The 14299-nt window shown below is 34.5% G+C and overlaps 1 protein-coding gene across 1 annotated transcript; it reads right to left on the bottom strand.

The window, feature by feature from the left end:
* Window positions 1-2531: 2531 nt before the first annotated feature.
* Window positions 2532-13850, bottom strand: cndp2 (carnosine dipeptidase 2). The gene is made up of 12 exons (XM_067424981.1): window positions 13734-13850; window positions 13307-13408; window positions 12895-13038; window positions 10319-10481; window positions 8285-8373; window positions 6964-7164; window positions 6610-6694; window positions 6167-6327; window positions 5749-5913; window positions 5490-5631; window positions 3874-4021; window positions 2532-3212 (listed from the first exon to the last, which is right to left on the bottom strand). Exons 2-12 carry the CDS (start codon window positions 13364-13366, stop codon window positions 3146-3148), a joined length of 1425 nt encoding a protein of 474 aa, XP_067281082.1. The 5' UTR covers window positions 13367-13408; window positions 13734-13850; the 3' UTR covers window positions 2532-3145.
* Window positions 13851-14299: the final 449 nt, after the last annotated feature.

Here is a 14299-nt window from a genome sequence, read left to right as displayed (position 1 = left end):
CCTGAAATATTTCAGTTGGTGTGCAATGAATCTAAAATATTTGAACGTTTAATTTTTATCATTACATTATGGAAAATAATGAACTTTTATCACATATGCAAAAAATTTAGAAGGACCTGTGTGTATGTATGCGTGTGTATATATATATACATACATACACTGACTAAAGACATATTTTTGGTACAAAAGGTCAGATATTCTTCCTTCCACTGAAGCACAAGATACTCTTTGGCTGCTGGCACATTGTTAAATCATTAAAGGCCAAATCAAAATGCACAAATGTTGAAAGTGAAAATAGATTTTCAGGATGGATTTAAATGTACACTAACTTTGTAATAAAAAAAAATGTGCATGCATTTTGTGAAAGAACATTGTTTTGGTTGAACGGGTGAATATAGTTATCCTAAGTTTAAGAGATATAGCCAGTTTAGATATAAAGGATCTCCGTCAGATATCTGAAGATGTTACTGTAGCTATACCTTTTAAAAGACAGTACTTCCTTGGAAATAAATTCCAGCACAGCGCTACAACCAATAACGAAATGACCCTTTACAATAAATAATGCTTTAAAATGTTAGAGCGATACACATGTAGGCCTGTCACGATAACAAATTTTGCTGGACGATAAATTGGCCAAGAAATTAATTGTGATAAACGATAATATTGTCATTCTGAGACCATTTTCATCTAAAATAATGATAATGGCTTAATAATGCAGGTAAATTTTTTCAAAGATAAATAAACTTTTATTTCTAAAGGCTAACACTGAAAACGAAAAACATTTAAAATATCAATCAATAAATCATTAATCAATAAATGAACAAAAGACCAAAAACAATAAATAAAATGGATGAAAACTGCAGCAGAGGGGCATATATTAGCGGTGGCACGGTTCACAAAACCCACAGTTCGGTTCTGTAGGGTTCTTATTTTTGATTATTTGTTTTAATCATTAACACTCCAGAAATTTACTTTAGCATATGATATATAAATTAATTATCAACAGTTTAGGATATAGCATTAAAAAAAAGTTATATCTTGTAATCATGCTCAAACTACGTACTTGACTTGACCATCTCTGAGGAAAGCTAGGTGAGATTTTGATACAGAAAGAGAGAAGACATTAATGACATGCTTTTCATTTATTTGGCAAAAAAGGAGAATGTGTATTGCTATCTCTACAGTACCTTATGTGCCATTTTTAGCACACAAAGATTGAACTGAAGACTTGCATTTATCAAACTGCCAATTTCAGTGTAGCTTTAAGCCTCGTTTATAATCTGCGCCCGACAAAAATAACATCAACGCGGAGTGCGCGAGACCCCATTTCGCTTGGCGCTGTGCAAAATTTTGTAACTTTGCGTGCAGATCCGCAACTGAAGAATTACGATCTCCAGGAGAAGCTGGCCGAGCATGACGTCTCATAACACCGGCACCCGGTCTGCACGTCGAGTATAAAAAAAAAAATAATAATAATAATAAATTTAAAAAATATATATATATATAAAAAAAACGTAGAGTATAAACATCTCCCCAAACGATCGGCGCGAGCGCAGTCAACGAGAGAGAGACGAGAACAACAAACAAGCATGCAAATGGAAATTATCGCGGCTGGAAAAATGATCGAGCTCATTTTTTTATCGTGCGATTAATTGTTTTATTGACTATCGCGACAGGCCTATACACATGGCATTTTATATGTTTAATAAAGTACCTTACTCACCTGTTGATAATAAAAAGTCATCTCCACAACGCTTTTACATTTCAGTTTGCACTATCTATGAAAACCAAAGCCAATGTTGATTCTTGTTTTATTACAAGCTCTGTCACATTCTTATTTTGCCAGCATACTCTCCTCTGTTGAAAGTTTTTTTTTAATAGGTTGATTCCCCAGATGATCAAGATTTAGCAGCTCCACGTCAACCTTTCTGGCTCATTGTGACAACTAACCTATCCCACTCCTACACCATACCCACATCAAAGAAGCTGTGAAAACTACCCCGTCATTTCTAAAACACTTATACAAGCCTTGCCATTGTGAATCACAGTAAGATAAAAAACACATTTTTAAAGAAGGATTGATGATGAATTGAATTTTGTTAATTTTGTGTACCTTTCCATGCCAAACACTGAATTGTCCGTTACTTTTTAGAAAACGCTTAGTTTGATCATCACTCTAAATCTGATCTGGATACAGTCTTTCATAAAAACTTGATTTTCTCAGCTTTTTGTTCAAAATAATATTCAACCCATATTCAAGTGTTGAAAAAGTAATGCATGAAGCTGGAATAAAACAGTTGTTTATATTGCTTGCTCAGATATTCATAAAACAAAATATTCTATGGGCTATTACATTTTTGTGAAAATGGTAAAAAAAAAAAAAAAAAAACTTGCGGTTGCTGGTAACTTTTTGTTTTAAATGCTGGTGGGGAAAGAGTTAAGGATAAACTATAAACACTTGAGCACTTAAATTTTCTCAAAACAGTCTATTCAGTGAATGACAGGGAAAAAAAGAAAAAAAAGAATCAAAGTTCAGTTTTCATTTGCATTTTATAGGTGTGCATTTTTCATATGTAAACAGATGCCATAGACCATATTTGAGGGACTGTTCACCCAAAAATGAAAAGTCTGTCATTACAAGGGTGATTTTTTTTTTTTTTTCATTTTTGGGATGAACTCTCTCTTTAACTGAACTGTATCTGGAAATTTGATATTAAGACACAGGCATACACTAGTATTACAGCTAATAATAATATACTAGTCTGAAAAAACAATGTATTCTTATTTGGTCTCACCAGTTCTTTCAAAGCACTTGCTTGATGGTTTATTTTAGAGGTGAAATACATGTAGTGTTCTAAAAATTACTGTATACCGATAAATCTAGCAGCAAAATTCCAAAAATAAAAAGGGTGATTAAGTTGCTTTTACAGGTGACGTTTGATAGCGTATAAAACAATTGGATTGTCATCAGGTTATTTGGCTCAGACAACTACCATGCCATCATCGCTCCCTTACTAGTAAATGAATGCCACCATGGCAGACGAAAACTTGTATGACATAGAGACTGTACCCTTCGAGTATTTCTTTCATATCTTCAGACCATTAAAAGTACGCCAGCCTAGTCACGTCGAATCCGAAGTTTCAGTTAACTAAGCTTAGACACTTCATAAAAGTAAGCTCCCAACATCTTGGTTCCCTGAATACAGTTGGATCTGTCAAGGCAAAAAAGAAGAACAAATTAGAAAAAAGGTTACTATTAACATTTAAGCATCCCAAGATAATTTTGCATATCAGATAAGGAGTTCTGCATAAATAAAGTTGGCCTATGAGAGCAATCAGATGAATACAGAGGTGACAGTAGCTATGTTTCCATCACACTTTTTTTATGCATATTTTTTATGCAAGTATAGCATCAGAAAAGAGTGATATAAATGGCATCGCATTTCAAATGTGGCCTTTGACTTTCCGAAATTAAAATGTTTGGTCACTACGACCTCCCAAATATTTTGCTGACGCGATCTTTCCCCTATGTATGGTATGAAAGGTTGTTAGCATAGTGCCATAGCATTCAATGTGGCAATTGTAAGCTGCATTGTATGGAAAATGTATAACTTGGCCAATTGTAACTAATCTCCATTTTCTATGTTGGCCTTGTTTTATTTACTGTTTTGTTACTAGGTTATTAATACCATCATCATCTGCTCAAACAACTTGATGGAAACGCACCTAAATCACATTTGTTTGTTTTGTTTTTTGCAAACTTTGAAAAGATTTGCTTGACTTTTGGATGGAAACCCAGCTAGTTGCTACCATACGCATACCCAGACAGACCTTGATAACAAGATGTTTGTCATAGCTATGTATAAATATCACCTGTTGAGTTTCTCGTTCTGTGAGTGAGCTCCATCGTCAGAAGAACCAACAGGCAGCAGCATGACATTCTGGCCAGTTGCTTCTTGGAAGGTTAGAGTCACTGGGATACTTCCTCCCTCACGGGTCAGGTCAGGCTCCACGCCAAATACTAACACCAAAGATCCAGAATTACGTTAGACCACAAATAAATTGTGTTTGGTGGAGGGGGAAAACGACATTATTGGTTTGACATAACAGAATCAAGGCAAAATCTATTTGTTGGAAGTACCAACATTTTGTAAAATATCATACAAGGGATGCATTTAAATATCCATTGTCTTTTTTAAATCAATATAAAAATGATATAACACAGTATAAAGTGTGTTTTAGGTGCTGCAACTGGACTTTTGTCTGTTCTATTATAGTTTTTCACTATTTTTGGTCACATTTTTCCTCCATTCATTTGATTAAAAAATGTATTTTAAAAAAGTACAAGTATTCAAAAAAATACAAGTAGTATATCAATTAATAAGAATTAATTGAAGCAATACACATAATTATGAAATAAGTCAAATAAAAATAAAATAATTAAAATAGATTTAGATGGAATATGGAATACACTAGATTGCCAAAAGTTTTGGGACACCTGCCTTAACATGCACATGAACTTTAATGGCATCCCCTGCTTAATCCGTAGGGTTTAATATGGAGTTGGCCCACCCTTTGCAGCTATAACAGCTTCAACACTTCTGGGAAGGCTTTCCACAAGGTTTAGGAGTGTGTTGAGCATTTGTGAGGTCAGACACTGATGTTGGACGAGAAGGCCTGGCTCGCAGTCTCCACAGAGATTTGGGATAATTCATCCCAAATGTGTTCTATCGGGTTGAGGTCCGGACTCTGTGTAGGCCAGTCAAGTTCCTCTGCGCCAAACTCGCTCATCTATGTCTTTATGGACCTTGCTTTGTGCACTGGTGCATAGTCATGTTGGAAAAGGAAGGGGCCATTCCCAAACTGTTCTCACAAAGTTGGGAGCATGAAATTGTCAAAAATACATTGGTATGCTGAAGCATTTAGAGTTCATTTCACTGGTACTAAGGGCCCAAGCCCAACCACTGAAAAATAAAACCCACACCATAATCCCTCCACAAAACCCAGACTGGCCCATTGGATTGCCAGACAGAGAAGCGTGATCCATCACTCCAGAGAACACGTCTCCACTGCTCTAGAGTCCAGTGGCGGCGTGCTTTACACCACTGCATCCGCCGCTTTTCGTTGCACTTGGTGATGTAAGTCTTGGATGCAGCTGCTCGGCCATGGAAACCCATTCCATGAAGCTCCTTACACATTGTTCTTGAGCTAATCTGAAGGCCACACAAAGTTTGGAGGTCTGAAGCTACTGACTCGGCAGAAACCACGCTTGAATTCACTTCTTCACCATTCTTTCACAAATGTTTGTAGAAGCAGTCTGCATGCCTAGGTGCTTAATTGTATAAACCCTTGGACATGGAAGTGATTGGAACACCTGAAATCAATGATTTGGAGGAGAGATACTTTTGGCAATATAGTGCATCACACCATACGTGTAGAATTAGATCCGCAATCCTGTAACTACAGTCATACCATATATTGTGTCTTACCAGTCTTCATAGCCTTTCTGCCAGCCATGTAGTGAGGGTGGTTAAAGTCAGACACCCAGGCCTTGGCTCCATGTCCCATGTACACTTTCAGTTTGTTGGGACTTTTCAACTCAGCAAACTTGTTTTCTAGGTGGGTAATTACCTGTACGATAAACAAAACATGTCAGCTCAAGCACATCTGTTGCACAACAAGGCTGTCTAAAAGGTAAGCAGATAACATATGAGAGTGGTAAAGCACTAAATAAGATCAAATTCAAACCTGTTTCTCCACCACTTTGGGATCCATGTCAGGGACAAGGCGGATGGAGAACTTCCCATTGACTTTGCGGGGGATGACAGTTTTGGCCCCTGCCTCAGAGAACGCTCCCTCTATGCCATGCAGAGACAGGGATGGGTATCTCCAACGATGCATCAGAATTTGCTCCTGCACAGACAAACCAATAAATAATTTGGTTTATTATACACATCACGGAGCATAAAACATCAATTTACAGAAAGGTCAGACAGCCTGAATAAATGGGGCAATTTATTTAAACATGCAATCATATCATATTCAAAAAAAAATAGTAATAAATAAATACAATTTCAATCAGTGCTATTTTATCATCATTAATGAACAGAAACATAAATATTACATCAGCGCACACTGAAAATGTGAAAAGAGAGGGAGGATTTACTTTGGTGTCATGCAGGAGTTTGCTTGCTCCAACATCTTTGGCGTATTCTTCCATGTCAAACTCAATCTTTTCATAGAGCTTCTTCTCCTCATCAGTCAATTTAGCCACATGATCGTAAATCCCTGGTACTGTAATTTTCCCCTTGTTATCCACCAAAGCGCCTAAAAATGCAACATTCTTAATACATTTTCTGCATAGCAAAAATAAAGTTATGGTACATCTGCAAGAACATTTTAAATGTTCCACAAATTGTGAGGTGAGCTGAACAAGAGGAAATCATTGTCATCTGCTTTAAACTGATAGGTAATGTTAACAGGTAAACAGAAGAAAGATATCCCAGTATAACTAAATGCAATCTAGGAAATCCTTGTCGTCCTGAATATTTGTATGACCAACCTACTGATCCTATTTCCACCAAAGTAATATGAAGGTATCAGGCTCACCCATCAGAGCTATGAGGTCAGTCATAGCCTCGTGAACGGATCCTCCAAACACACCAGAGTGAAGATCTTTATCGCAGCATTCCATCTGAAAATGTAAAAGACGTCTCTCGATCTCAGCCATGAGAAAACTCTCAAATCTTTGCCTTTCCTCTCTTCTTAAAGTACAATTATGAAGTGATAAACTGGAATGTCACATTATACCATTTTGTGATTATCGATATTAGCTGTGCCTACTAAAAAATGTGCATTATTTTATTAGTACACATTTTCTGTCTTGATTCTCTCAATCTCAAGAACTCACTCATAACTAAGCACCACTGCTAGAAATCTTTAAAGTTACCCAATAACTCTTACCTCAATAAAGAAGTAGCATATTCCTCTCAGGCCGTAGGTAATGCAGGGCTTGGTCTTTCCCAGCCAGTAGTTATCAGAAATGCAGACATAATCCACATCCTTAAAAAAAGTATCTTTACGAGAGAAAACCAGCTCGTCTAATCCCTCTGATCCAGACTCCTCCATTCCCTCGAAGCAGAACTTTATATTGATTGGCAGTTCCTGTGATAAAGTAAATGTAGGTTTTTAGTGCAAAAATCCATTAAATGTTTGGTTTCAAATATTTTACATGGTACTATAAATATAATATAAATTGTAAAAATATTTAATAACAAACCAGACATTTGATACTAAAGCTAGTGGTGGGAATCACAGGGTACCTCACAATATGATACGATACACAATGCATGGCTCACGATACCGATAATATCACGATACACCAACTCTGCAATAAAATATTGCTAGATAATCCTATAATGATACCTCACGAAATCTGTCTAACTACGAAAACAAAATATCCCATTAAAAACCTCTTTGTCTTAGGCTAGTTATAGTTTTCACGTTTCCCTCATTTATGTGTTTTGCGCCACCTAGAGAAGGCATAAAGTAGTGACACTGGTACCAGGGAAATCTGTTTAGAGCACCTCATTTTATTAATTAAAATATCGATATATGGCGCCAGCTTAATGATTCTCGTATTGCACAGAGCAGGACAACAATATATTGTCATATGGATATTTTGTCCGACCCTCTAACTAAAAAGTGAACAATATGGACAAAAAGGATAAGTAAGTGTATCCAAATTTTGTCTGTAATGTATTATAGAATAATGTATTATGTAGCATAATATTACAATTCACCTTACAGTTAATTAAATAAGATCTAATTGAATTATATTGAAACAAGACTTTAAAATGATCAAAGATCACAAAATAACCTTTAAACTGTTCTGCTCTCAATTCGTGTCAGTAAACGAGGAACTTTAAAAACAGTGACAGTTCACTCAGTTGATAATGATTGTGAAACTGAGGTAATCTATGGATAAGCAAAGGGCTGTATGCAATGCGATTTGATTTAACACAACGATATGCATTGTTCTGTTGTTCTTCACAGTTCCAGTCATAGTAGGTGCACAAGCAACTGCAATTTAATTTGCATCCCGTCATGTTCAAAAAAAGATATCTTCACAAGATTACGTAAGGCAGGCAATGCTTAACCTCCAGCAACTGACATCTTTATCCACTGATATTGTCATACTGCTTGCAATGCATTAGGACTTTGCACAGGTGTTAAAAGCTTAATAAGTAAGCAGACAGTATCTGAAAAAAGACAGTGTTAGCACCTGTCCAATCTTCTGATATGCCTCAATGATGTTGAACCAGGCCAATACAGGTCCTTTATCATCTGTAGATCCACGTCCGTACATTTTACCTACAATACAATTAAAACGAAGCATGAGCCACGGTCAAATAAAATGTTGTAAAGTGTAATGATTAAAATGCATTTCTATCGAGAATCTCAATTCAGCAAGTGTTTTACAATCTATATCAAAGTGCATATAAAGCCCTCACAGATGTGTGGCCTTAACCAAACTAGGTTAAACTTACCTATTAAATTCAAGGACCCATTAAGTACTACTATCTAATACTATCTTTGAGCTACGATTATAAAAAGAAAAATAAACTATTTATCATCCTACTTGATATCGTAATCAATTGATGTGTTTGTTAATATATACATCAAATAATATCAAGATAATCAGACTATTACACACTGAGATATAGGTATTCATGTGTTCACACTGTCTGGCGGCCATTTTGAAAGCTGTCTGAAAACTTTCACCAGAATAGTAGCCCCTTAAATGTGAATTGTTTTAGATGTTTAAGCCTTTATTTTCGATAAGTATAACTTCTTAATGCAAAATTAAGAGATTCATGTTTAGACTTTTACATATTATAACCTGGAACCTGGATGAGGGAAATAATTACAGTTAGATCCAAAAGATAGTTTTAACAACATAGCGCAAATGCTACAGAACATTTTTAGCTTAATAGTGGTATAAGATTGTGTGCTACACTAATATATTACTTCACAGGCATTACTGGCTTGTACTTAAGTAATCCATTATATTACACATTTACAATTTATTGATGTTGTGTGGTTTTACACTGCTGTAATTTTGAAAGATTTCACATTATTGTAAGGTGAGCTTAAAGGGTGCACTACTATGAAAATCATAGCTTCAGTGTGATATCAATACGAAAAAGTATAATTTCATAGATATTTTCAATAACAGCTGTTCATATTAAAATATTTATGAACTTACCTATATTATTTATTTTTTTAAATTGTATTAAAATAATAAAATTTGCTGTTCCAATAAAGCTCATTGTGCTCCCTTTAAGCTAATCCACATTGAATGTCAATGTAAATACTTTATAAACAGACTTTAAATATTAACTGATGGTTGTCACTTTAAGTTAATCTTTATAAAATTATTCTTTAAAAATGTTTTTTAAAAAAAATAAGAATTTCCCCCCCCAAAAAACATGTGAGCTTAATGGGAACAAACATATACCCATAAAGCACATCCAGACTTTTTGAATTTAATAACATACATCTTAATTTAAATGCTTTTGTAATTTAAAATAAAATATTATTGTGTGAAAGATTATTATATTTTAAAATAACTTAGTTATGTAGAGCTTCAAAAGATTACTAGACAAAACATGATGTTTTGGCTAATGCTGTTGAAACTTTTATGGTGAAACTTTGTCCAAAAAAAATATAGATTAAGAAACTAAATTTTTTAAACAGAAAATATTTGATTGTGCTAAACAACCAACTAATTAACTAAACAAATTAGATTTAGTTTTGTTTAAGATGACTATTAATTTGTCCCAGTTTGGGTGGAAAAAAATCTACAGGAATCAGCTGACAAGTCACAAGACTAAGCTCAAGCGTCAGATATATCTCAGCAAAAAGAGACAATAGGATTTGTCTTGAAATCTCTTCGGGCTGGAGGGACACAAATGTAACATGCTGAGTCGGTGAGATTGCTTCCTTTTTGTGTCAACAGCCACATGCAAGCAGGACAAAAAAATAGTTTTAAAAAATGCTAGTGGTGACTAATTTTAGCCAAATTGAATGTGAAATATTACCTGGAGGGAGCACTGCTTGCAGAGTATTGCACAAAAAGCAAATCAATTGAAGAACCTCATTTGGTCTAAACAGGTTTCTTCAATACACTCAAAGGCTTCATTAATAAATTACTTTAGCATCAGTATCCTCAGCCCCAGCCAGGAGACTGCTATTGTACACAAAAAAAGGATCACTTAAAGGACTTAAAGGATCACTTGTGCATGCACACACATACCATCTTTCTCCACCAGTGTGAAGGGCGGCGAGTCCCAGCCATCCTCAATGTTGGCTGGCTGCACATCCAAGTGTCCATAAATGCACACAGTCTTCTTGCCTGGGTCTGAGCCAAGTCTGCCCAGAACTATTGGAGGAAGAGGGATCTGTTCACCACTTGGCAACTAAATTAAAACCAGAAAAGGCAATGTATGAGGATTTTTAAACGATGTCAGAGTGTCACCTTACTGTTCTTTATAAACTTTATTTATTTATTTTCATAATTTATTTTCATTCATTCATTTTTAATGTTTGACATACATATTACATATTTTATTTGTCATTTTATATACAGTAGCGGCCAAATGTGATGTATAGTCACGTCACCTTTATTTATTCAGCGCTTTTTACAATATAGATTGTTTCAAAGCAGCTTTACAGTGATAACAGGAAAATAATGCATCAAAGTTGGTTTCTGCTCTTCAGCAGGTCTAGAAGAGAATAGTGTCATAGTCCAGCTTAAGTGAGTTCAGTGATGGTTTATTTTTTGTTGTTGTAATAAAACTAAATTAAAATTAATTTAGTTATACAGCAGCTCTGAATGAAACATTGATGTCCTCGTCCAGCTCGGTTCAATTCTCCTACAATGGTATCAATGCAGACAGATCAGATCAATAATACTGTTGAATATGTAGCGTCCCCAACTAGCCAAACAAGCCAAAGGTGACAGTGGCAAGGAACCAAAACTCCAGGTGCCAGAAGGGAGAAATAAGCTTTTATTTTATTATAATATTTAATTATTTAGTTATTTATTTAGGTTAAAAAGGGGAATCTACAGCTACAGGATTTATTTTCCTATGCAAAAAATGCATAGAAAAACTAAAAGCTCAAAGGAAAATGCATATAATAACTAAAACATAATCAGTTATTTTGTAAGCTCTCTCTTGTTTTTGCATGTGTTTCTTTGTACGATAGCCTGGCCAAAAATTATGATTTACTCACTCTCAAGCCATCCTAGGTGTATATGACATTCTTCTTTCAGATGAATACAATCAGTTATATTAAAAAGATGTCCTGGCACTTCCAAGCTTTATAATGGCGGTGAATGGCAGCCCAGAATCCGAAGCCCAAAAAAGTACATTCATCCATTATAAAAGTAATCCACATGGCTCCAGGGGGTTAATAAAGGCCTTTTGAGGTGAATTTATGGGTTTGTGTAAGAAAATTATGCATATTTAAAACTTTATAAAGTAAAATATCTATCTTCCACCAGACCGCCTTCCGTATTCAACTTAATAAGAAAGTGTAACGCCTCTCGCAGTTTAAAATGCTTACACTACATCCAACGTCATTGTCGCGCCAGATTTTTGTAAGTTGAATACAGACAGTGGTCTGGCGGAGGCTAGAGATTTCATTTTATAACGTGTTAAATATGGATATTTTCTTAGACAAACCCATCGATTCGCTTCAGAAGGCTTTTATTAACCCCCTGGAGCTGTGTGGATTAATTTTATAATGGATGAATATACCTTTTTGGGCTTCAAATTCTGTATATCTGTTTAAATTATCTAGCTGATATAATATATCTTGGGATGCTGCTTGAGAAGAGTGTTTATGTCTATGTGTGTGGTTTGCTACAAAGAAATGTACAAAACAGTAGTTTTAGTTACACAGTATCATTGAATTAAATTGTAGGCTGCTACACACATTCACATGGGCTATAATAAATCATATTTCTTATCAATAGGCTATATACATTGAGTGACACAATGTGGTAATCTAACAGTTACTTAGACGATACTTAGATTACTTAGATGATTAAAATGGCGTCTTAAAGATGCACAATAAAGTGTAAAGAGAATACAGTGAATTGTCTGTAACACAGTAATATTAAATGTCTAACACAGTAAGGTGGAGAGGCTATACCGCACCCCATCTTTTATTTGGTTCTATACTCTTATCTGTTGGTGCTGTTGAATAACTTAGAAAAGATAAAGTCGTGATCACAAGAAAATAACTTTTGCTATCTCAAGATCACAAGAAAATTAAGTAGTGATCACGAGATAAGACGGAAAAAAATATTATCCATGTAATTTATGTAAATTATAAATAATTTATGTAAATTAAATAAAAGTAAATTATTGGCTAACTAATACTTTAATAGATTATTTATTATTTGAATAAAGGGTGAAAATGTAGATTTTCATGTATATAAATTAAGTTTATTTAAATAGCTATAAGGTAAATATATAATACTTTTATTGCGCTTTTATTATTTATTGAGTCTTCTTTTAATTGTATATGGTGAGTGAATAACATGAGAACATGAGAGTGAACAAATAATTTCCAAATTATGGGTTGAACCACTCATTAAACACAAATAAATTTCCATTTTACCATGTGATCTGAGTAATTAAAAGCATAATTGCACCACTGCAATCTTTTGGTGCATGTGACATGAGGTCAGATGGTCAACCACAAAAATGACAATCAAGAAACAGCTTGTAATGTTGGAGCTAAAAGCTATAATTAGCAAAAATTCCAAAGCCGACTCCATGGCAAGAGATTTATATTAACTGTAAATTTCAGAAAACACACCTTCTGCATGCCAATGTCAACCATTTCAACAGTTCCCCCAAGTCTCTCAATGTCCTTGGCTGCCATCTCCATCATCTTCTTGATTTCTCCTCGTTTCTCTGCCCAGGCAGACACACTCTGTACAGCAACCCATTCTGCCAGGCGCTTCAAAGAAAAGGAAAAAAAAGTGTTTACATTTCCATAAGAAAATATACATCATACCTTCATATCCAGAAAATATTACAGCCATCAAAAACTTAAAACAACACATGAGTATAGGAATAACAACAAAAACAAAAAAACGATACATATAAAGAAAAGAAAAACATAAAAATAAAAAATAAAAAATAAAACATTTGAGCTTGAGGTAGTCATTTTCCAGTTTTGGCTATATAATAGCCTATAATACAATTTAATATAATACAAAAGATACCTCAACATATTGGTCCTGGTGCTCATCGACGTACTTGAAGAGAGTTGGAAGGTAAGACATTGCTGCAAGGTGATCCTATCATTCAGTGACAGAAGAACTGACCTAAAGGAAAGGAAGATTGACTTTTATTAAAGATTTTGTCTTCTAAAACTCCTCCCAACTCTGTAACTGCTGACATCATTCTCGCTCTTAGTTTAGAAGGGCAGAGTGAACTATAAAACAGGATACGTTTAAAAATATGAGAACAAAAACGTCTTTTTGATGTCCATCTCAACTAAGTTAATGCTTTAACTTTAAAAATAATAATAAGAAGAAGAACAACAATTAATTTCGGTTAAAACAATTTTCAGTGGTAACTAATAAGTCGTTGTCCGAAATACATAAAATAAAGCTTGCAATGCAGCTCAAAAAAGCAACAACTGCATACTTAGTAAAAAACACTTCCTCTTGAAGAAGTTAACTGTAACTGAGCTGCGCTCTACCCCAGATATTTCAGCATCAGTTGTGTGAAGAACGCCATGAGAAGCGACGAAACCAGTGGATTTCAAAATAAAGGTCTGAGAGAAGCGGAGGCTTCATAAAATGTAAAGTCATACTTTGTGTATGAATGTCATTATATTAGATAATAAAATATAAAATCAAGTGGGATTAATCACTTTTTAATTAAATATTTCACAAATATAGCCTAAGTTTGTTATATTTTAAATTAGCCTATACAATAAATGAATAATAAAATACAAAAAGTAAAGGCACAATATGAAAGATTTTTGGATTAAAATATCCAAAAACCACTAGAACAATGTTATATATTTTGTTGACATGTGTACTTTATCCCAAATGTTTCCAAAAAATGTTTAAATCCAGAGGCAAAAAAGCAATTTTAACCAGGACATAAACCCACAAACTCCATTGTTGCAGTAAACTTGCACAACATTCTTGAATTAATAATTTATACTACACTGTAAAATCGACTTACTCAAAAGCATGCAAATG

Source organism: Pseudorasbora parva, chromosome 19 (assembly GCF_024679245.1).
Source record: "Pseudorasbora parva isolate DD20220531a chromosome 19, ASM2467924v1, whole genome shotgun sequence".
Taxonomy (NCBI): Eukaryota; Metazoa; Chordata; class Actinopteri; order Cypriniformes; family Gobionidae; genus Pseudorasbora; species Pseudorasbora parva.
The sequence above is the reverse complement of the archived record's forward strand: the minus strand, read 5'-3'. Positions and strand labels throughout refer to the sequence as shown.

Coding starts and splice junctions, on each gene's coding strand:
- cndp2 (XM_067424981.1), bottom strand. CDS start 13,366: ATGTCTTACCTTCCAACTCTCTTCAAGTACGTCGATGAGCACCAGGAC. Junction 5,914..6,166: donor AACTCCTGCATGACACCAAA/GTAAATCCTCCC, acceptor TTGTCTGTGCAG/GAGCAAATTCTGATGCATCG. Junction 5,632..5,748: donor CCAAAGTGGTGGAGAAACAG/GTTTGAATTTGA, acceptor TTTATCGTACAG/GTAATTACCCACCTAGAAAA.